A 23,185-nucleotide genomic window follows, 5' to 3' on the forward strand; every position below is an offset into this window, starting at 1 on the left:
GATGTGCTCACCTACAAGGGACCAGTAGAACAGAGAGGAGACACTGGATCAAAGAGTGACACATTTGTTTTTGAGATATTCTTTATCTCAGTAACCTTGTCCTAGAGCTGCTGAACTAATTGACAAGTTTCTGCTTAGATGTGAACAATTGGCCTCTTATGACATTTCCTATCCAAGTGCGGTGGCAATTTATACATCTGTGTCTTATAGTTGTAACATTTTTGTCTTTCAAAAATTAAATTCTTGTTGCATCAGTCATGACTGTAGACTAGTTAGAAATGACAAGAGCTGGTTATTGTCTTTCAACACAAAGGTATGAAAGATCTGGCCAGAGGCCCAGAGAACATCTCAGTGACTGTCTGGTAGACCCAGTTAGGTTTAAGGACAGGAAGCCTAGGTACAGAGGCCCAGCAGTGGCACCACTATTGATATCTAAAAGTTTATGAAACTTTCAAGAAAATGAAACTGAGAAATAGATTGAAGGTGAGTGTCAGGGCTACCTTTATAAGAAATCCCATGGCTGAGGACAGTGAAACTCCCCAGAGTAAGGGAGAGAAAGCAGTGGCCTACAATAGTTTGTGATACAGCTGAACACTGGTGAAATTAAAAAAAAAAAAAAAAATGATGAGGGTGGGAAGTCACCTGTTCACAGGGATGTAGCCACTTTTAGGAGTTTTGGTTTTTGAGACAGAGTCTCTCTCTGTCACCCAGGCTGGAGTGCAGTGGTGTGATCTCAGCTCACTGCAACCTCTGCCTCCCAGGTTAAAACCATTCTTATGACTCAGCCTCCCCAGTAGCTGGGATTACAGGCACGCACCACCATGCCTGGTTTGTTTTGTAGTTTTTGCAGAGATGGGATTTCGCCATGTTGGTCAGGCTGGTCTTGAACTCTTGGGCTCAAGTGATCCACTCGCCTCAGCATCCCAAAGTGCGGGGATTACAGGCATGAGCCACTGTGCCTGGCCTAGGAATTCAGTTTTGTTTGCCTTTCTCTATTAACTTTTTTTCTCTGCAAATGTCTCTGTATGTGTGTTTACTTTTGGCTGTGGCTGAATTTGCGGCTAGCTTCTTGTGTGTTCAGTTGAGAAAAGTTCTCCCTCCTAGAGGGAAAAGTAGTAGGTAATGACAAAGGTCTGTTTGAATTTGCAGCCCTATGTACCAGTGGAGCACTTTTTTAGGACATTCTAGAAGACGAATTGCTCATAGGGACCCATAACTAGTGCTCACTAGCTGTGTATCTATTATTAAAGGAAAGAAAAAGGAGTAAAGGAAGTGTTGAGTCAGCAATTAGTTGCCAAAAATGTATTTTACCTTTTGTGAAATGTTTTTAGTGCCTGAGAAATTAGTAGAAAATTACATATGGATCTAGATTTGTACATTACTCCTAATCAAAGTAAATCTGTGAACAAATCAGATTTGTTTGACAAACAGCTATATGCTGTTTATCAGGATTTTGTTTGATAAACAGCTATATCCTGTTAATTAGGATTTCCTGATTTTATCACATGTGGGATATAATGAAAAAAAACATCAGATTTGCTCGATTTCATTTTAATGCATTTATGTAAGACTTGTTTTTTTTTTTTTCATGGAAAAGTCAAATTAATACCCTTTCTAAATTTTTCAACGCTGGTTTATGGGTCAGACAGATTATCTTTGTTTCCACAAAACATTTCTGGTTATAAAGAATACAGATATGCATACAGTTAAATTGTGCTACAATGAATGATGACTTTACTGTCAAATAAAGATTGATGTTTTTGAACTTTACTGTTGCAGGTTGCTTTTTCTTAGTTACTGCACTTGCATTGCCTTTTATAATTTTTCAATGTTGTCCCTTTGACAAGCTTTTAATATCTCCAGTGATTGTATTGCTCTGTAGTGTAACTTAAATGGCTTGAATATTTTAAGATAATATTAAGTTGCATAAATTTATGAGAAATTTTTGGTTATCAATACAATTAAAAAAATTAAAATTCACAGAGAAAAGGTATTGAGTCACTCAGCACCACTTTGACTTGTTTTTTTTTGTAAAGCTTCAATTGAGATAGTAAATTCAATGTAGTACACACCTTAACTTTTAATATGATAAAGTTATTTATGTTTTAAAGTGATCATTGAAAGCTAAAAATGATATAGGTACATAGTGATACAGTTTTTGTGTGTGTTTAAGCTCATACACACATATAAGAGCATATTAAAGTTAATGAACAAAAGAAACAAGTATGATAAAGATGATGGACCTGGTAGCTTAAAATCTCTTGGAATATTCCAGTCTGTTGTAAATAAGAGGTATTGGAAGGTTATTTTTTACCTTTGTGTAGTCTGCCCAGAGAGCACGGATTCTTATCTTGTCAAAATATTCTTACTCTGAGCACTTGAGCCCTAATTAACTTTTTGTTAAATCAAATAGCCAAAAATTTGCCACATCTGAAAGATCTAAAATCCCTTAATAATTGTACTGTGATGTGCTGTTAGGTGTATTTAAAAATCAAAACAAAACTATTGTCACTCTGACTCTTAAGGCAGCCAATTACAGCTATTCCATAGTTTTTGTTTAGAAAAATAAATCTATAGAGGTGTTTTTGCATTCAGAGTCATCTTTGGTACTTCTTAGGTGACCAAATCACCCATTGTCTGTTCCCTTGGCCTGATTTCATAACACAGCAATTAGCAGCAGGGTTGCTAGAGAAAATGAGGTATATTGGGTATGCTCCACATTTCCTAATTAGCTGAACCCTATTTAGGACCTGCCCTGAGAAAATATGGGGAAAAATTGTCAACTCCAAAAGGAAACTCAACCTTTTCTTGGATGAATTTATTAATACAAATATATTTACCCAGAGATTGCACACTTGCCAGGGCAGTTAGAAAGACCCTGAGGATTTGTCAGTGCTCTTGCTATAATAAGTAACCAAATTCTTATGAAATAATTGTGTCTTACATCCCAATAGCAGTTTCTATTTTCTTAATTTGGTATTTTTGGTTTTTGAAATGAATTAACTAGAGCCATTCAGTTTCGTCATCAGTAGGTAATTTCTAGTCTTCCTTTTCTTTCCTGGAGGCTTCTAGTAATACAAACTGGAAACTGTGCCTGTTAAGACAGCCCAGAAGGACACACTCAGAGTTGCAGTGTGGCCTGGACCGTGCCAAGGATTGACTCATTGGAATGGGCTTCGCAGTGTAGGCTGACATTGCCACAGTGAGAAGGCCCCTGCAAGGTCACGTCTGGGGCTGAGCCAGGTCCATAGAACCTGTTTAGTCCAGGAGCAGATGGCTATGTGAAAGCAGGCCCTGACCAGCATCAGGCAGAACAGAATTAATGGTATATGTCTGGGTCACAGCATCAGTGAGGGAAATTTCATGTGGTCAAAGTTCTATTTTCTGATGGGCATGTGAGCAAGCCCCTTTTCTTTCTTGATGTGTTTCCAGTTCTCTCTTCAGGAAGCTAATGCAAAGTGGAACGCAACTTTTTGAATGCTATCTTAATTCAGGGAAAAATATCTTATGAGGATCTTGGTTTAGATTATAAACTAAGTGAAGATTCGAAGGAATGTAAGGATGATAATAATTTTAGTACTTGAAATTCGGACAAATGTTTTCACAATAGGTTAAGCTTAGAAAAATGTGTGGAATGAAATTTAACTTATTCTAATCATTGTACATTCATATACAATCAAGCTCATTTTACAGATAATATGAGAGCTATTAATTGCCCTTGTGCACAAACCTACTGAAGGCAGTGGGTAGATTCTATTGCAATGGCTTACTGAGATCCTTCATCTTTCATGGTGATGTGCCTATTTGTACCTGTTCAGTAAGAGCCAGGCCTTCTTTTTCCAGGATATAATGAATAGCTTGATAATGCAACCAGAGCACAGGTGTGCCCCATTTAAGAATAAGTTTAATTTAATCATGTATGACAAGCCTATTCTTTAGGGATGATGGTTGTTGTTCATATATTGAACCAGCTGTCTCCTTAGGAAATTGAACTGATACCTGCTTTATGGGTCATAGGTCCCCTTCCAGCCTTACAGGTAGTAAGGGAGGTCACTTCCTGGCAAACCAGTAGCCTTGACAGGTTTGAGAGACCTCAAGATAAAAAAGCAAATCTCTTACTAGAAGAACGGCAGTACAATTTCTCCCTAGAAGTACTGCAGGCAGCACCTGGTGGAGACATATTTCTTGGGCTTGGTTTCACAGCCTTGGAATAGATGAGCTAGTAAGAGCAGTAGAACAAAATTTTAAAAAGCTCTCTAATTCTTGAGATGAATCAAGAGTCTTTCCATCATCTTCAGATGGAAGTTGATTTTCTGGTTTCAGTGGTTGCTCAGTATCATCTGTCTCTAGGCTTGCTGACACACAACCAGAAGGCTTATGTGTGTTTATTAATAGCTCTTAGCACCTGTAGAGCTGATTCAAGGCAAACAACAGAGCACACACACAACATAAAGATACAAGTTCAGAGGCTACATGAAGCCTGAAGAATGAGAAGGGGCTACTGTGTGAGTCAGGAGAAAGAATATTCCTGTTGGAGAGAGAACAGCTTGTGCAAAAACGCTCAGATGAGAAAGAGCTTGATGTTCTCTGGAGTTTAATCAGGAACCTTGGCATGTAGAAAGTTAGCAGAAAGTAGAGAGAATGAGAGGTGAGGGACAGATAAGGGAGGCCATGACAGGCAACTGTATATTATTCTAAGTGCATTTGGAAGTCTCAATATTTTTGAGCTGTGGAGTGAGATGATTATTTGATTAACCTGTTGAAAAGATCATCTTGCTTCCATATAAAGATGGGTTAGAAGGCAAAAGTGTTGAGGGTGGAAGGCCCTGAGGAGCTGTTGGTGAGAGTGGAGGATGGCTTGATCTAGGGGCTGGCGGCAGAAGGGAGAGACATGGACTTGGGCAAGTTGTGCAGGGACAGCCAAAGATGTGGGGTGAGGGAAAGGGAGGAATCAGGATGATTTCTAGATTTGTGATGTGATTGGAATGAATGCACCCTAGCTCCATTTAGTAAGATGACGTTTCCCCTTTCTGAAGGAAATATTTGGGGTAAGGTAGTACAGGGAAGGAAATCAATGGTTTTCACAAATGTTTCTGGGAATTATATTATATGGCAAGCACTGTGGTAAGTGCTCAAGGAATATTGGTTAAAATAGGTTAGTGGGGGTTCCCATTAACTTTTCGGTGACCAAGGAAGAAGACCAAGGATATAGTTCTGAGTTCCACGGAGAGTGGTATAAAAGAGTAGCATGGAAAGAGCGAGGAATCAGGTGACACGTAAAGGAAGCCCATTCCAAGGTCCTATTTTCGGAGACACAGAGGACTGGGGCCATACCTGTCCCCACTTTCCCATGTCTCCCAAGACCCTGGTTTCAGCACCTGTTCCTCCCACAGGCCCCATTTGCCACTGATCCCTGTTCATCCCCTGGCAGCATCAAGTATGAACCCTCTTAGTGAAAACATCTCTGGTAACTCCTCTCTCCTTTAGCCTCAACCCACTTTCTAGAGTTGCACTAACCAAGGAAGTAGCCTCTAGGCATGTGTGGCTATTTAAATATGCATTTAAGACTGGGTATGGTGGCTCACAGCTGTAATCCCAGCACTTAGAGAGGCCAAGGCAGGCGGAGTACCTGAGGTCAGGAGTTCGAGACCAGCCTGGCCGACATGGTGAAATCCCATCTCTTCTAAAAACACAAAAATTAGCTGGGCGTGATGGTGGGCACCTGTAGTCCCAGCTACTCAGGAGGCTGAGGCAGAAGAATCACTTGAATCCAGGAGATAGAAATTGCAGTGAGCTGAGATTGTGCCACTGTACTCCAGCCTGGGCAAAACAGTGAGACTCTGTCTCAATAAATAAATAAACATGCATTTAAATAGATTATATGATATAAAGTTAAAAGTTTAGTGCCTCAATCCCATTAACCACATTTCCAGTACTCAGTAGCCACAGATGACTAGAGGCTGTCATATTGGGAAGCACAGATGAAGGGCATTTCCCCCATCAAAGACAGCCCTACTGGGCAACATTGTATAAACCACTCCAGGCCTCAGGAAAGACACTCCTGAGTCATGAATTCACTCATTCTCTTTCTGTAATTTTTCCCTCCTCCACACTTCTTCCTTCTGTAAGCATGGGTCACCATTTACCAGTTTCCTGACCTTGGGGAATTCATTTAAATACTTTGGGCCTCAGTTTCCTTATTTGTAAAATGAGAATGAAAAAGGCATCATGGCTGCAGGTACTCAATAAATGGTGGTGATTGTGATCCATCCCACCCTTAATTCCTGTATTAGAATGCCCAGTCCTGCATGCCCATAAACCACCACACTAAAAATAGCCCCTGTCTCTGCACAAGCTCCTTTTGCACTCATGGCCAAATTAAATCTCTCTTGTATAATTGCTGTCACTCTCAGTTTGTATTTAGGTGGGAAGATTTCTGAACAGCCTAATAAGTCTTGAGAACAAACTGCAGAGGGTAGAGGGAAGGAAATTACTCTGATAATTTGGAATAAAACAAGATCAGGAAAAGCACAGCAGATAAACCCTGCAAGGATTGAGACCCCACATCTTTCAATGGAAAATCCCCAAATGGTATGTTTATAGAGAAATGCACGAACAAGTGTTTATAGGACTGCATGGAATTTTCGTACTCACCAACGAAAGAAAATGGTAAAGAAAGAGATTTACCCAGAAATGAGAGATGACGTTTACAAGAAAGGATTTTTCCACCATGTGATCTGGAATATCGAGGAAGAACTTTCCTGTGACTATACCAGCGTTGTTAATGAGGATAGTCACATCACCAGCTTCTTTCCTGACCTGGCCAGAGGAAGGCAAGCATTAGTTCAACTGAGACGTTGCATTTTGACATTTATTTTCCCAAGTTGCGATTTTTTTTCTCATTTTTTTCATGTAGTTTCTCTGAAGCTAGATATTTTTATCTTGCATGTAGAAATTCCTCAGCTTTAAAGTAACTTTATGACAAATTATCTTAAAAAAAAAAAAAAAAAACAGATTTAGCCAGATTCTGGATTTTTTGTGTGGAGACGGCCTGCAGCATATTTTCCTCACCTCCCATTTCTGTTACACGACTGCCCGTTCCCGGGTCACTAATGGCAGTGGAGTCTGAGTGACACTGCCTCCCTGCATGTCTCAGGACGGTTCCCTTCAGATGGCCTACAGGTTTTTCCGCAGCACATCAGCGGGTGTCTGATGCCTGCTTCTGTGGGCATCATCTCCCCTACTCCTCTTTGAGGAGGAAGGCAAGACATATCTCATTCCCTCAAGCCAGATCAGTTTTCGGCATGAACACATCCTAAACATGGATGCCTTTCATCTGCTGCCTAGGGATTCCATGTTTCTGTGCTTTTCTATCCAACAGACCCTGTCGAATCGAATTACTCTCTGTGACTCATGTTGCCTTGAGTCCCTCAGCTGTGCCGCTCTTATGCCTCTTAAGTCCTCATCCATTTTCCTTCACCCTTCCCTCCTAAGTTGCCCACCTCATCTGCCTGCATAAACCCCAGTATACCACAAGCGCTGCTCGGAGAAGAGTATGCTTCAGGAAACACCTGAGGGACTGGTTTCCTCTCTTCACCTTTTTGACTCACATGATTATGACTGTGTAGGTGACATTGAGAAAGCTGACCCCATGGCAAACCATGAAGTATGTTTAAACAGCAATTAAGACTTTCCTCCCCTGAACTGGATCTCTCAGCTTATACAACCATCTGTTTCTTTGTTTCTAAACAAGGAGCACTGCCTGCCCTGACTTTGTTTTCTAATTCCTGGTCCATGCACTGCTAGTTGAGCCTGCCAGATAACACGATTTGGAGAATAAGGTAAATATTGCTGCTGATGTAGTAGATTGGAATGAGCTAGGAAAGGAATAGTTAATACTGCGGAGCTGATGCTGGGCTGAGGAATTAGACTCCTCTACTAGGGAGAGAGGCAGGGCAGAGGCAAACATCCACAGGAGACTAACTTTTAAAGAAGGGCATCCCATTGGTTTGGTGAAGCAATCTGTGAGCAAGTGCTCATCAAGACTAATGAGGTGGAAACAGGGACCCAAGAAAGAGGTGGAATCTTCAGCTTAATATGTTCCTGAACACTTAAGAAAAGCCCAGTGGCTGCTGTCATGCAGTTTAAGAAGCCCTGAGCCTTAGGGACAACAGGGCCAAGAGAAATTTTATCTAGATCATGGGATTTAATTTTCACTGTAACTCCAAGAGGCAGTCTAGGGAGCCATCATTATCCTAGTATACAGGTGAGGAAACAGGCTCTGAGAAATTAAGATCTTGCCAAAAGACCCACAGCTTTTGAGAAGAGCAACAGTGATTCACACCCAATTTAAATTCACACAAAAAGCTGTTTTCCCCCAAATTTACTACTCTTTCTAGTCAAAATGATTATTGCCTTAACAGGCAAGTCTCATGTGTGTGCACATGCACACCACACACACGCGTATAAATAAATATTAATGATTGATTGGATCTGGACATTTGAAAATAAATTGTGAACCTGCTTATTTTAACAAAAGCAATTTATTAATATATTGGTTTTCTATGTTGGAGATGAGAATGTTACCTCAATCTAATTTTGGGAAGTTAATGACTATGCACTTTCAGAATACTGTTATTGCTATTCACCTTTCCACAAATTTCAAGGAATCTGGTAAGGCCTGTGGTTTGTTGAAAGTCTTTAAGTACAACCCTAGTATTTAGGTTTCTTGGAAGTTGCTACATAATTGAAATTATACAAAAAAAGCATATAAAGTAGTTGGCTGAAAAAAATTCTATTTATAGGAGTGCAGAGAAGAACATTTTAATGTGAAAAGATAATTTTAGGTTAAAGTTTTTAGTCTGGTTTCTACTAAGTAGCAAGAAAATGTTGACCAAGAAGGAAAGATTTGTTAGGGGTTGGCAGTGGGGAAAAAGGGCAGGAGATTACAATACTTTTGATCAAAGAAAGAGGATTATGAAGGGGTCTTTCCATTATGCACATATTGTTTATGTCCCTTTGGGGATGCAGCATGGGGTCTGTCCTAAGTGATGGGGTCCCTCACTTGTCTGCTCTATGGCCTGGGTAAGTTCCTTAAACTCTCTCTGCCTCTGCTCCATCACTAGTAAAATGGAGAAAATGATAGTACCTACTTCCTTGTGAAGATTATATGGGATAATACTTGGGAAGAAAAAACTTTCTCCAGGGTCCTGATCTGGCTAGTTAGTGGTACTGGGACTGGAGCTCTGTTAGACTACTTCCCGAGCTCATCCTGGATATATTCGTCTACGAACTTTTCCAGCCATGTGTCTTTCCCTTTACAAATGAGGACTAACTTTGATTCCACTTGCTTTGTACTAAAATATGCCTAAGGATCTACAATACAATACTTGCATTAGCTCATGATGAATTATAAAGAAAAAATCCTATGGGACCATCAAATAAAGAAGAAGGCAATAGAAAATGATGGATAAGGGTGAAGAGGGTGCTTCAGAAAGTTAAGTGTCACAGAGTAGGATTCAATCCATGTTTTTTGAATGGATCAATAAGTGAATTCCATATGTAGAGCTTAGATTGATGCCAAAGGGATGGAAAATCTCTTGGAGATTCTGTTATCAAAGTGTTTGCACCCTTTTGGGCCATAGCATAGTAGATAAGAGAACACACTTTGGCTTCAACCTGCCTGGGTTTTGGCTAATCATTAGTTTTATGATCTTGGGCAAATTACATATTCATTTTGTTCCTCAGTTTTCTCATTTGTTAGTGGGGATGATGATAATGATATATACCTGAGAAGGTGGTATTGTGTTGATTAAGTGAGTTGTGATGTGTGTAATGTGCTTAGAATAGTAACTATTTGTAATATAGTGGGCTTTTGGTTTTTTTCTAGTGCTGTCTTGACCAATCTGAGGCAATGGCTAGAGGCTGATCAGTTCCCCTTCCTGAGCAGCCAGTTAAGTCCACATATCCAAACACTTCCCTTATTGAGTCCTCACACTCTGGGCTGCTCTATGCCCACCCCAGTCACACCAGGGCCAAGTACCAGACAACCAGGGGCAGCCTCTATGCCCTAGAGCCCCCTGAAGTTATTATAATTAACCAGGGCTGAACATGCTTAGCCTGCCTTGCCCATTCCTTTCTGAGGAAAACACATAAAGGCCCCCACCACTGGCCCGACCTCCCTGCTTCATGAGTGACCCCAGTGCTCCCCTTCATGGTCCTGCAGGCTGTGCTGTGTTCGGCCCCAGGGATAGTGAGCAAAACAAAATGGAAATGCTTGATTCTGTTTCTTTCTCTCCATCTGCATCCGGCCTCACCACACCATACTTGAGGTAACATGGCTGAAATGCTACTCAAAAGCTGACCCATTGTTGTTAGGGTACCTGCTAGCTACATAACAAATGGTAGCTGCAATTTAGAGTATTTGTTAATATTTAATGTGGAGTTAGAACAAATATCAACAGGCTAAGTCTAAGAGGAAATTTGGTCTAAAATATGCTAAATGCATATTTATATTTATATATTTTTTTACTGTATATTTCTTATATAGCCTCAGTACATGATGATAATGGATATGATGCATTAGAATCACAAACCATCGGTCTGGTGCGCTGGTGCATGCCTGTAATCCCAGCACTTTGGGAAGTCAAGGTGGGCGGATCACTTGAGCTCAGGAGTACAAGACCAGCCTGGCCAACATGGTGAAAACCAGTCTCTACTAAAAACAATATATAAAAATTAGCTGGGCATGGTGGTGTGGGCCTGTAATCCCAGCTACTGAGGCAGGAGAATTGCTTGAACCCGGGAGATGGAGGTTTCAGTGAGCTGAGATGGGCACCACTGCACTCCAGCCTGGGCAACAGAGCAAGACTATGTCTCAAAAACAAACAACACAAAAAGAGGAATCACAAATCACAAAACATAGAAAGTTAAGTTAAAGCTGGATATCATCTTAAAGATCATTTGGTTCAATCCTTTCATTTTACAGATGAAGAAACACAGGCCTAGAAAGGGCCAGTAACTTGTTAAACATTGTATAACCAATGAGCTGCAAAGCCAGGAGGAGGCCTCTTTTCCACCAACTCCTGCCGGTGAATGAGACCCCCGAAAACGCAGCTGGGCAGCTCTGGGCTCAGTCTTCTCAGATTCCCACTTGCCTTGTTTACACTGTTCTCCCTTTTGGAGCTTACACAGTCTGATGTCTGACATGCAGAGTCAAGCAGGAAACATATAGAGAGCTTGAGGGAAATTTATGGCAAACTTCTATCTGTAAAAGTGCATACGAGATGCAATATTTTCCTTGGGAATAGAAGCAGAGAACACCAGTCAGCTTACCTGATCAGCAACTCTGTAGACCTCTTGTCTGTTGCTACAGTCACACGTATAGGGAAACACTTTCTCACCACCGTTTTCTTTGGCCAGTCTACACGTTTCCGTATTGCCTTCTTGATTAATATCCCATAGAACTAAAATGGCTCCAAGTCTGGCAAAATGTATGGCCAATTGCCTCCCAAGTCCACTTCCAGCTCCCGTTATAAGTACAATCTCTCCAGCAACATTCTTTTTCGTCTTGGGAATTATCTTGTAAACCAAAGATTCCAAAAAGTAATATAGAAATTTTCCCAAAACTATGGCGATATCTGCAATCACATCCATGTTGATTGACTGCAGAAAGGAATGTCCTAATAAGAAAAAAGGTAACTGATAAATCCATGATACTAAGGCAACAATTATAGTACACAGAGAGCATTTTGCACAAGGAAATTTACCTTTGAGATTTACCTTTCATTCTCCAAAACATACAAATTAACAACAATTGACACAATTGTCAAATTTAAAATTTATATAAATAATGATTATGGAAATATTTTTTGTTAACAACTACCTTTCCCTACAGGGCACTTTCTTACACTAATCTCATTTAACCCATAGGTAGGTCACAGATTACTAGGGCAGATTTTAAAGACATAAAATCTTTGAGCCTTGGTGACATACTCGCTGAGGGTTGCACCATTTGTAGGTAGAAGTGGGATTTGAGCCCAGATTCTATTATTCCAGAGCTCTTATTCTTTAGACTACTACACATGTAACTCCCCAAATAACTTCAGTTAACTGGGTCTTGAATCACAAGGATCTTCTTTCATTTTTCAGGCATGTAGTGAGTGCTTCAGGTTGAAGAATAGGCCATGAGAATGGAGGAAGTATTAGTACCATGTTCACCCACATTGTGCAGGGTGGAATGAGTAGGATTCACTCTGGAGACATGGATTCAACTGCTGGCGCTGCCATCGACTAGTTGAGGGCTTTGGGCAAGGTTTGCCTTTGTGAGCCTCTGTGTATTTGTCTGTGAAGTGGGCATGATATTTAACTCCCAGCAATGCTATACATTTTCAAATATCAAATATAACAAAGCATTTTATAAATTGTAAAATGCCATGCAAATATTAGCTTCTATCACTTGTACAGGAGCCTCTTTGAGTATGGCACTGAGTTTGCAGCCAGCTGGCCGTAAAGATGCCAAACATGCAGGCATGGGAAGCTTTTCTCTACTGTTTAGCGTTGTGTCTCAACTATGAAATTGCTAAGGAGGGCATGGGAGACAAGTTTGTTGATAGGTGTAGGACCCCAGTGAGGGGCCAGGACAGGAATTCAGGCACATGTGTGTGGCACACACAAGCACGTTCCCTCCACTCTCTCTTGGCTTTCTCTCGTGTCCTTAAACCACCTCTTCTCCTCAACTTGCCAAAAGCCATGCAAGCAAACAACAATGAGCAAAGAGGAATAAAGAGACATTGGAGATGATCATAAAATGACTTCACACCCCTATTTAGAAATTGCACTAAATCATGCTCAGAGAAACTCATTCTCAGCTGCAGACACTTAGAATGTTCTCCCGAGTGGCTAAATAAACTAATCTTACCTGCAGAAATACTGCACTCGGGTCGCACGGGCGTCCTCACAGGGGCTGAAGCAAACAGCACTCGTGTCAGTAGCTAGAAGCTCGCTCTTAAATAACTTTGGGTTTACTATTTCTCAACTGAAATTACTATTTCACAACTTCTGAGATCTCTCGATGTGCAAGATAAAGGAGTGTCAACCGTGAGAATTTCCCTGTGCTTCACCTGTGTTTTTATTAGTGCAATATATGCAATATATGGTATACGGCCTGCACTTTCAACTCCCACAGTGGCCTATAATAGAGGTATGTCCTGTGATGTAATTTATAGGCATAACTGCCATTATGTCAGGCTTCCCGTGGGTATCCTGAAATCTTTATTTCTACATGGAGGACACAAACGCTTCCTTAGTTCTGTTAGGAAAATGTGAAACACAATTGCAGCGTCATCTAAACAATTTGATTGTCAGGATACAATATTTTCTCCCAATTTGTATTATGAAAACTTACCAATACAGAAAACTCTGGGAAATGGCCCATAAATGTTCTAAGAACCCAAACTGGAACCAAACAGTCAAGCTAAACATTTTACCTTCTTTTTTTTTTTTTTTTTTTTTTTTTTAGATGGAGTCTCGCTCTGTCACCAGGCTGGAGTGCAGTGGCACAATCTTGGCTCACTGCAACCTCCACCACCGAGGTTCAAGCGATTCTCCTGCCTCAGCCTCATGAGTAGCTGGGACTGTAGGCACACGCCATCACACCCAGCTAATTTTTTGTATTTTTAGTAGAGACAGAGTTTCACCATGTTGGCCAAGATGGTCTCAATCTCCTGACTTCATGATCTGTCCACCTTGGCCTCCCAAAGTGCTGAGATTACAGGCGTTAGCCACTGTGCCTGACTGCTTTCTTGTTTTTTTTTTTTCAGACAGAGCCTCACTCTGTCACGAAGGCTGGAGTGCAGTGGCCCAATCTCTGCTCACTGCAACCTCCACCTCCTGGGTTCAAGTGATTCTCCTGCCTCAGCTTCCCAAGTAGCTGGGACTACAGGTGCATACCACCACCCCTAGCTAATTTTTGTATTTTTAGTAGAGATGAGGTTTCATCATGTTGGTCAGGCTGGTCTTGAACTCCTGACCTCAGGAGATCTGCCCGCCTCAGCCTTCCAAAGTTCTGGGATTACAGGCGTGAGCCACCATGCCCGGACACCATATTTGCTTTCTATCTCCTCCTCTCTATCTCTGGCAACTTATTTAAAATAAGCTGTAAATATCATATTATACTGCAAATACTCAGCCTTCATCTCCTAAGAAGGACTTGTTCTGTATAACTCCAATAAAATGATGAGACCTGGTATAATTAACAATAATTTCATACTACCATCTAATTCATATTCAAATTTCCCCATTTGTCTCAAAGATCCAATTTAGAGTCATGCATTGCATTTGGTTGTGATATCTTTTGTCTGGAACAGCTCTGCTTCATCTTTCTAAAAAATTTATTGATTTATCTATTCACTGACTTTTTGAGGAGTCCAGGCCAAATGTCATGTAGAGTGCCCCATATTCTCTGTTTGTCTTTCTTTTCTCATGGTGTCATTTAACTGGACTTCTGTTCCCTGTATCTTCTTCAAACTTTAAGTTAGAATTGGAGAGTTGATTATACTCAGATTAAATATTTTTATCAAGAAAATGTCATCCATGATGTGGAACACTTTATTGCAACACATGAAAATGTCTAATGTCAGGCTGTTCTGTTATTATGATGGTAAATTCAGTCACTAGGGGAAGGCAGCAACCACAAGCTTTATCCGTTGTTCAGGCATGTTTCCCACTTAATAATTGCTAGAAGTCTGTGGAATGGTACTTGGTCACCATGTTGACTCTTGCTCCCCATAATCTTTTGCCTAATGGTTCTTTAAACTATAGTCTTTATTTTTCAGAGCAGTTTTAGGTTCACAGGAAATTGAAAGCACAGAGTTCGCATATAATCCCCACCTGCCCCAGTCCTCCCAACATCAACATCCCCCACCAGAGTGGTCCATTTGTTACAATTGATGAACCTACATTGACACATTATCATCACTCAAAGTCCATAGTTTACATTAGGGCTCACTCTTGGTGTTTTATGTTCTACGGATTTTGGGATTTTGATAAGCATGTAATGACAAGTATCCATGATTACAGTATCATATAGAGTAGTTTTATTGCCCTAAAAATACTCTGTGCTCTGCCTGTTTATCCCCTTCCTCCTAACCGTGGGGAACCACAGACCTTTTTACTGTCTCCATAGCTTTGCATTTCCTAGAATGTCATATAGTTGGAATCATGCAGTACATAGCCTTTTCAGATTAGTTTCTTTCACTTAGTAATATGCATTTAAGATTCCTCTGTGTCTTTTCATGGCTTGATAGCTTATTTATAGCACAAAATAATACTATATGATCTGGATGTACCACTGTTTATTTATCCATTCACCTACTTAAAGACATCTTTGATGCTTCTGAATATTAACAATTACAAATAAAGCTTCTATAAACATCTATGTGCAGGTTTTTGTGTCAGCATAACTTTTCATTTCCTTTGGATAAATACCAAGGAGCACAACTGCTGCATCATGTGGTAAGAGTATGCTTAGTTTAGTAAGAAGCTTCCAAGCTGTCTTCCAAAGTGGCTATAACCATTTTGCTTTCCTCCAGCGATGAATAGGAGTTCCTGTTGCTCTGCATCTCCATCAGCATTTGGTATTGTCAGTGCTTTGAATTTTAGCCATTCTAATAAATGTGCAATACACCTCAAGATTTTAACATCTGTTAATGACCCTTGCCTAAATCAGTGATTCCACTTGGGCATGAAAATGCTGATTTTCTGGTTTAGCATTCTTTCTACATTTACTAACTGGCCTTCCTCTAAAACAGGTATCATTTTGCTGTATTTTTTAAAAATTCTTTCTTGCAATGGAGGATTCTAAAGAAAAGAATGACTCTCACCATGTGGATTTGTCATGCTTTGTGACTCTCAGGGACTCACAGAAAGCTACATGTAACTGACTGTTACTCCAAAATTTTGTATGCCTCATAAAACCTAGCCAATGTCTTGCATATGACAAGCACTCGTAATTATTTGTTGAATTTAATTTAATTTAAGAATGAGTCTCAAATGCTATTATGGATGTCGTCAATGAACTCTCAGTGTACTTACAAGTTCCTGGAAAACAAAAATGATATGAATCAAATATATTATGGCAGAAGAGAAGTGTTTTGAAATACTTTTAAGATTAACATCCCATAATTACTGCTTTCCATGTCTCTCTCTTCCACTAGACTATGAATTTCTCAAGGGGAAGGACTGGACAAATTAACTTTGTATTCCTAGTACCCAGTGAGGGGTATAACTCACAATCGGTTCTTCATAAATATTTGCTGAATCCATGAAATAAAGTTGTAAGATTGGTTCATTGTTGGACTATTTTTTTCTTCTGTCATTCTAGCATGTCTTTTTAAGCCTGCGGCTTCCTTTCTCAGGTTCACCATGTGGCTGCTAGTGTTCAACAATCACATTTAAGTTCCAACCAGGAAGAAGGGGAAGGCAAAAAGCAAAAAGATCATTTTCCCCAAAGCCTGCTTCTGCTACTTCTGCTTTTAGCTTCATGACCACTGCCATCTTCAGAGGAAATTGAGAAATGTCATCTCTTAGCTGGGCATATTGCTCCTCCAATAACATTAGCATTCTGTTACTAGGTAAGCAGGGGTAGTATTCTGGCACAATCAGTTTGGGACAAAATTTCCTATTTTTCTATTTTGAAATCCTTAGTAGATTTGTCTTCCCTCTAGTTGAATTCATCCTTCCAATTTGTCTTCTGAGGAAATAATGCTTTGATACACACATCTATATATACATATATGTACATATATACGCATACATAGACATGTACACGAATGCATGTATGTATACATTTATATTATATATGCACATAGAAATATATGTTTCTATACGTATGAACACAAAGCATATATGTTTGTATTTATATCCACCATCCCTGTATACAGTCACATATACATACACACATATACACACACATGCACACATACACACACACACCCCTTTTTGTCATAGCTCTCTGGGGTTTACTGGGATTGATGTTGAGGGGAAGGTGTGAAAGATCAGAACCAACAAGTGCAGGAGTATAGAATTAGGACAGGACTCTCTTCTACAATGTCCAGGGGCAGTTTTGATTAGTACAGTACTAGGCATTCTTACTCAGGTGTTTGCTTGTTTATTCAGTAATCACTGAATTTACACTATAAGCATGTATTCCGAATAATAATTTTGTTTTCTCTTGTAATCATTGATGTAAGGTGCCAAGTGTCTGCCCTGCAATAGTTGGCTGACATTTGGGAAGCCAACTGTCCAGCTGCAGAGGAGACCTGAGCTTAGCTAGGCATCTGGACATTGCCGATCAGAAGAGTGAGAGCACAGGTGGATGGGCTATCTATGTGCCTTTGTCTGTCTTCATACCTTTGGCCATGGGAGGTTTGTCCTCAAAACCCTGTTCCTGCCAAAACCCTTTGTATTTGCTACTGACAGTGTAATCATCAATTCATCATAGCACACCCACATCCCACACAGCCAATAGGAACACAAGACCCAGGTGAAGAAACAGCACTTTGTTTCTCTAGAGCTGAATTGTCTTAGCTCTCAAGGCTCCATTTCTACTTACGGCAGATGATTAATCTTACAATTTCCAAGTTATTCCCTATGTCTTCTAGGTTAAAGCCTAGTCTTTTTTTGGATAGATAAGTCAAAATCCTACTCTCTGCCTCATTCCATTGGGTGGCATTAAGGCACTGCAGGAAGGCATAGGTCTTCTTGGTTGAGTTTCCCTGTGGCTTTTGATGTTGATGTCACATTCCTTTTCACTCTTTGTGGACTTCTACCTCACAGTGTCTCCTGCTGGGATTTCCACCCTGTTCAGATATCCAGGGGCCAGATCACGCATATCACTCTGCCTGCTCTGCCCATCAGCAATTTCTTTGCTATCCTTTCTGAGATCCTGCCAGCCCTTTCCCTAAAAATGTGGTGGTTGTCTAATGATGCCCTGTCCGTGTAGTGGCCCATTGCACTTGCAGATTCTGCCTTCCTTCCTTTCCTTGACTGAGTCTTCTAGGCTGTACATTAAGAAGCTCATAAAATGTTTATCTTTCAAGTCTGTGTCTTCCAAAGGTTTGTTTTGCAACTTAAATCCCTGTTTTTGACCCTTTGCTCTGGTTGAGTAATTTTTTAAATCATATTTGTGGTTAGTCAATACATGTCAGACACAGGACATCCCACTAGGAACACTACATTGGGTAATGTTTCACAGGACCTTTCTGTGTAATCCCTTGAGAGTCAGTGGGTCATTGCTGGTCACCTGAGTGGGCATGCAGAGGCTGATGGCTGGCTTGACTATGCCTCTCAGATTTTACTATAATCTTTCAATTGTTAACTGTGAGGTAACATTTTACATGAAGAAAAACTCAGGAGCAACACTATGAAAGTCTCATTATGCTGATCTCTGCCCTAGCCCTGGAGTAGGAATGCGGAAGATTAAACATCAGAGGGAGAAACGTTCAATGAAAGGAAGAATCCAAACCCAGATGAGATTGTCTCCTGTCCAAAGAGGAGCCAGCATCCTCAGCAAATCTTTTAGTTCCAGAGAACATAGAGCTTTTGACCTAGACACAGACGCATTTCAGTGGCTGAGTTAGGGGTCTAACAACCTTGGTGAGAGTTTAGGGTTTGCTCTAAGCAGCTAGAGCTGTGCTGCTTAATAAAACAGCCAGTAGCCATCTGCTGTGGTCTGAATATTCCCCAATATTTTTATACTGGAACTTAATTGCCAGTGTGATAGTATTGAGGTGGAGGCTTTAAGAGGTAATCAGATCATGAGGGCTCCACCCTTGTGAAGGATTAGAGCCCTTATAAAAGGGCTCTAGAAAACTAGCTAGCTTGTTTTTGTGGGGATTTTTGCCCTTTCTGTCTTTTCTGCCATGCAAGGACACAGCATTTATTTCCTCCAGAAGATACAGAACAAGGCACTATCTTGAAAGCTGAGGGTGGCAGCCCTCACTAGACACTGAATCTGCTGGTGCCTTGTTCTTGGGCTTCCCAGCATCCATACCTGTGAGAAAAACATTTCTATTATTTATCAATTACTCTGTCTAGGATTTGTTATAGAAGCGCAAGTGGACTAAGAGAAATTGGTACCACAAACTGGGATATTGTTAATAACAAATACTTGAAAATGTGAAAGTGGCTTTGGAACTTGGTAATGTATAGAGGCTGGAACTGTTTGAAAGTGTGTGCTAGGCCAGGCACAGTGGCTCACGCCTGTAATCCCAGCACTTTGGGAGGCTGAGGCAGGTGGATCACGAGGTCAGGAGTTGAAGACAAGCCTGGTCAAGATGGTGAAGCCCCATCTCTACAAAATACAAAAATTAGCCTGGCATGGTGGTGGGTGACTGTTATCCCAGCTACTTGGGAGGCTGAGGCAGAGAATTGCTTGAACCCAGGAGGCAAAGGTTGCAGTGAGCTGAGATGGCGTCACTGCACTCCAGCCTGGGTGACAGGGTGAGACTCTGTCTCAAAAAAAAAAAAAAAAAAAAAAAAAAGGAAAAGAAAAATGCATGCTAGAACAAGTCTAGATTGCTGTGAGTAGAGTGTTAAGTGTGATTTTGGTGAGAGCTCAGAAGAAGAGGAAGAGGTCTTCTTAGAGATTGTCTAAGTGGTTGTGATCAGAATGTTGGTAGAAATATGGACAGGAAAGGCCATTCTGATAAGGTCTTAGATGAAAATTAGGGATATATTATTGGAAACTAGACAAAAGGTCTACAAAACGGCAAGGAATTTGGCTGAATTGTGCCTGTAGTTTGTGGAAAGCAGAACTTGCAAGCAACGAACTGGGCTATTTGGCAGAGGAAATCTCCAAGTTAAGTGTTCAGGGTGCTACATGGTTTCTCTTGATGGCTTATGATAAAATGCAAGAAGAGAAAACAAATTAAATATGGAATTTATTTATTTTTATTTTTTATTTATTTATTTTTTATTATACTTTAAGTTCTAGGGTACATGTGCATAACATGTAGGTTTGTTACATATGTATACTTGTGCCATGTTGGTGTGCTGCACCCATCAACTCGTCAGCACCCCTCAATTCATCATTTATATCAGGTATAACTCCCAGTGCAATCCCTCCCCCCTCCCAAATATGGAATTTATAATCCTAAAATACACAGATATTAAAGAGTTGGAAATATCTCAGCCTAGCCATGTAGTAAAAAAAAAAAAAGGCTTGTTTGGGGGAGAATACTAATGGTGGCTGGCAAACTACAATACTATTCATCAAGACAGTGGGAGAACGACCCCAAAGGCATTTCAGAGATATCTGAGGCTGCTGCTCCCATCACAGGCCCAGAATACCAAGATTTTGAGGGCACAGTGGTTTCAAGGGAGGGGCCCAGGGCACCAGTGGGACCTTACAGCTCTCTGTCCAGGCCTGCCTCTAGTCTCTGCTTGATATGTTCTGGTGCAGCACTCCCTGGCTGCCCCAGCTGTGCCTCAAGCAGGCTCAAATGTGGCTGGGGTTGCCACTACAGATGGCTCAAGCAGTAAGCCTTGGCAGCATCTGTGCAGTGCCAAATCTTTAGGTGGACAGAGTATATGAGCTGTGGAGGCATGGCTACCTCCACCTTGAAATAAATCTCTGTTGCTTGTAAATTACCCAGTCTCAGATAATTTGTTATAGCAGCACTAATAGACTAAGACACAAAGATCATGGAATTTCTTTAGCTGAGTTTTAGAAAAAATGTGACACACAATTGGAAACATTCAAGCATCAAGGCAGGAAGCAACAGTGCATGATATGAGTTCAAGATGGTGAAAACTCTTACTGTGTTGTGCAAATAGCCGCAGGATTTGAAGTGAATGTAAATAGAGCAATAGAAGAAATAGCTTGCTGGGAATGGGAACACTGCTGTTATTGGAGAGACTCCAGCTATGTGTTCAGGAGAACTCAGCGAAGGGTTACTTACCAACATAAGTGAGGAAAGGGGTTGTGACAAAAAGGATAAATATGTCCCAGAGGAAATGATGCCATCAGAAAACCTCACATACAGAATTCTCAGAGGTAATTTTATGATGTTGAAAGCACAATGCATAAAATATTAAAAGCTGATCCAAGCTTAGAAAGGTGTGGGAAAATTCAAGAAAGCACAGGAAAGATGCTTTTCCCATATGGTAAATTACATGATGAGAAGAAGACAAGCATAGGTTGCACTTTAATACATGCTTTACCAATAAATAAAACACTTTAATTCTCAGTGTTTCAAGAGTTTTAAATTGCACTGTACAAAGTAAATGCTGGTTTTACTATTTTTAAGTTTCCTCATACATTTATAACCAATGATAACAGAGCTTTTAATGCTTTGGCAAAAATTTTTAATGGTTATGGCATAATTGTAATTTTCCCATTTACTGTTGTGATTGTTTTATATGTTTACAACTTGCACTGAAATTTGTTGGGTCATTTTTCTGGTCTTGCACTACTTTTGCTATGCTTTCAGTGTTTGTTGCCTCCCAAAATCATGTTAAAATGTAATTGTCATTGTAATAGTATTGAGAGGTGAGATCTTTAAGAGACAATTAGGCCGCGAGGGGCTCTGCCTTCATGAGTGCATCGATGCCATTATCACAGGAGTGGAATCCTTATAAAAAGATGAATCTGCCCCCTGCTTGCCTCTCTCTTTCACTCTCTCTTTGCCCTTCTGCCATGTCAGGAAGCAGTAAGATGGTCTTTGCCGGATGATGACGGCTCAATCCTGGACTTCCCAGCCTGCAGAACTGTGAGCCAATACATTTCTGTTTATTGTAAATTACCCACTCTGTGGTATTCTGTTACAGCAGCACAAAATGAACTAAGGCAAATGGGCAAAATGAGGAATTTCTTTTTTTTAAATTTTTTAGTTTTTTTTACTGTGATTTCTTTGTTTTTTCATACTTTATGTTCTAGGGTACATGTGCACAACGTGCAGGTTTGTTACATATGTATACATGTGCCATGTTGGTGTGCTGCACCCATTAACTCGTCATTTACATTGGGTATATCTCCTAAGGCTATTCCATCCCACAACAGGCCCCGGTGTGTGATGTTCCCCTTCCTGTGTCCAAGTGATCTCATTGTTCAATTCCCACCTATGAGTGAGAACATGAGGTGTTTGGTTTTCTATTCTTGTGATAGTTTGCTGAGAATGATGGTTTCCAGCTGCATCCATGTCCCTACAAAGGACACAAACTCATCCTTTTTTATGGCTGCATAGTATTCCATGTTATATATGTGCCACATTTTCTCAATCCAGTCTGTCACAGATGGACATTTGGGTTGATTCCAAGTCTCTGCTATTGTGATTATGTAATAATATCTCATTGTATGTTTCTATTTTTTTTTAAGAGATGGCGTCTCACTGTAGTGTCCAGGCTGGACATGAACGCCTGGATTCAAACAATCCTCCCACCTCAGCCTCCCAAGTAGTTGGGACTACAAGTGCATACCACTGTGCCCAGCGTGTTTTTTAAATTTTGAAATAATTTAAAACTTACAGAAAATTTGTGAAAATGTTACAGAGAACTCCCCTATCTCTTTACCCTAAATTCTTCCTCTATATATGTACCTATATAATAACACACACATATATTTTTCATCCATTATTATTTTTTTTCTGCGTGATGTCTCATTGCATTATTGCCCCTTAATCCTCCACTGTGTGTTTCCACAAAACAAGCACACTCCTGCAAAACCACAATATAACCATTTAAATCAGAAGTTGAATATGTAACTCACAGTCTCCATTCAAATTTCTCCAAACACTCCAGTGTTGTCTCTTTTTCCCTTTTGGTCCAGAACCTAATCCAGGATTATTATTCCCCCAAAAGGGGAAATGAGATTACTATTGCTTGAAAATATCGACTGGGCACAGTGGCTTGTGTCTGTAATCCCAGCACTTTGCGAGGCTGAGATGGGCAGATCACCTGAGGTCAGGAGTTTGCTACCAGCCTGGCCAACATGGTAAAACCCTGTCTCCACTAAAAATACAAAAATTAGCCAGGCATGGTGGTGGATGCCTGTAATCCCAGCTACTTGGGAGGCTAAGGCAGGAGAATCTCTTGAAGGGAGGTGGAGATTGTGGTGAGCTGAGACCACACCATTGCACTCTAGCCTGGCCAACAAGAGTGAAACTCTGTCTCCAAAAAAAAAAAAAAA

At 40.5% G+C, this 23,185-nt stretch overlaps 1 protein-coding gene across 1 annotated transcript in view; it reads right to left on the reverse strand.

Annotated features, from left to right (window-relative positions):
* LOC104661772 (short-chain dehydrogenase/reductase family 16C member 6) overlaps positions 1-12,968 on the reverse strand; it is a 28,757-nt gene extending 15,789 nt beyond the window's left edge. The window contains exons 1-3 of the mRNA XM_030937976.1: positions 12,920-12,968; positions 11,335-11,681; positions 6,688-6,819 (exon numbers count right to left, since the gene is read on the reverse strand). Coding sequence (XP_030793836.1) covers positions 6,688-6,819; positions 11,335-11,655 — 453 coding nt within the window. The 5' untranslated portion in view covers positions 11,656-11,681; positions 12,920-12,968. The remainder of the gene's footprint in view (positions 1-6,687; positions 6,820-11,334; positions 11,682-12,919) is intronic.
* Positions 12,969-23,185: the final 10,217 nt, after the last annotated feature.

This window comes from Rhinopithecus roxellana, chromosome 9, assembly GCF_007565055.1.
Source record: "Rhinopithecus roxellana isolate Shanxi Qingling chromosome 9, ASM756505v1, whole genome shotgun sequence".
Classification (NCBI taxonomy): domain Eukaryota; kingdom Metazoa; phylum Chordata; class Mammalia; order Primates; family Cercopithecidae; genus Rhinopithecus; species Rhinopithecus roxellana.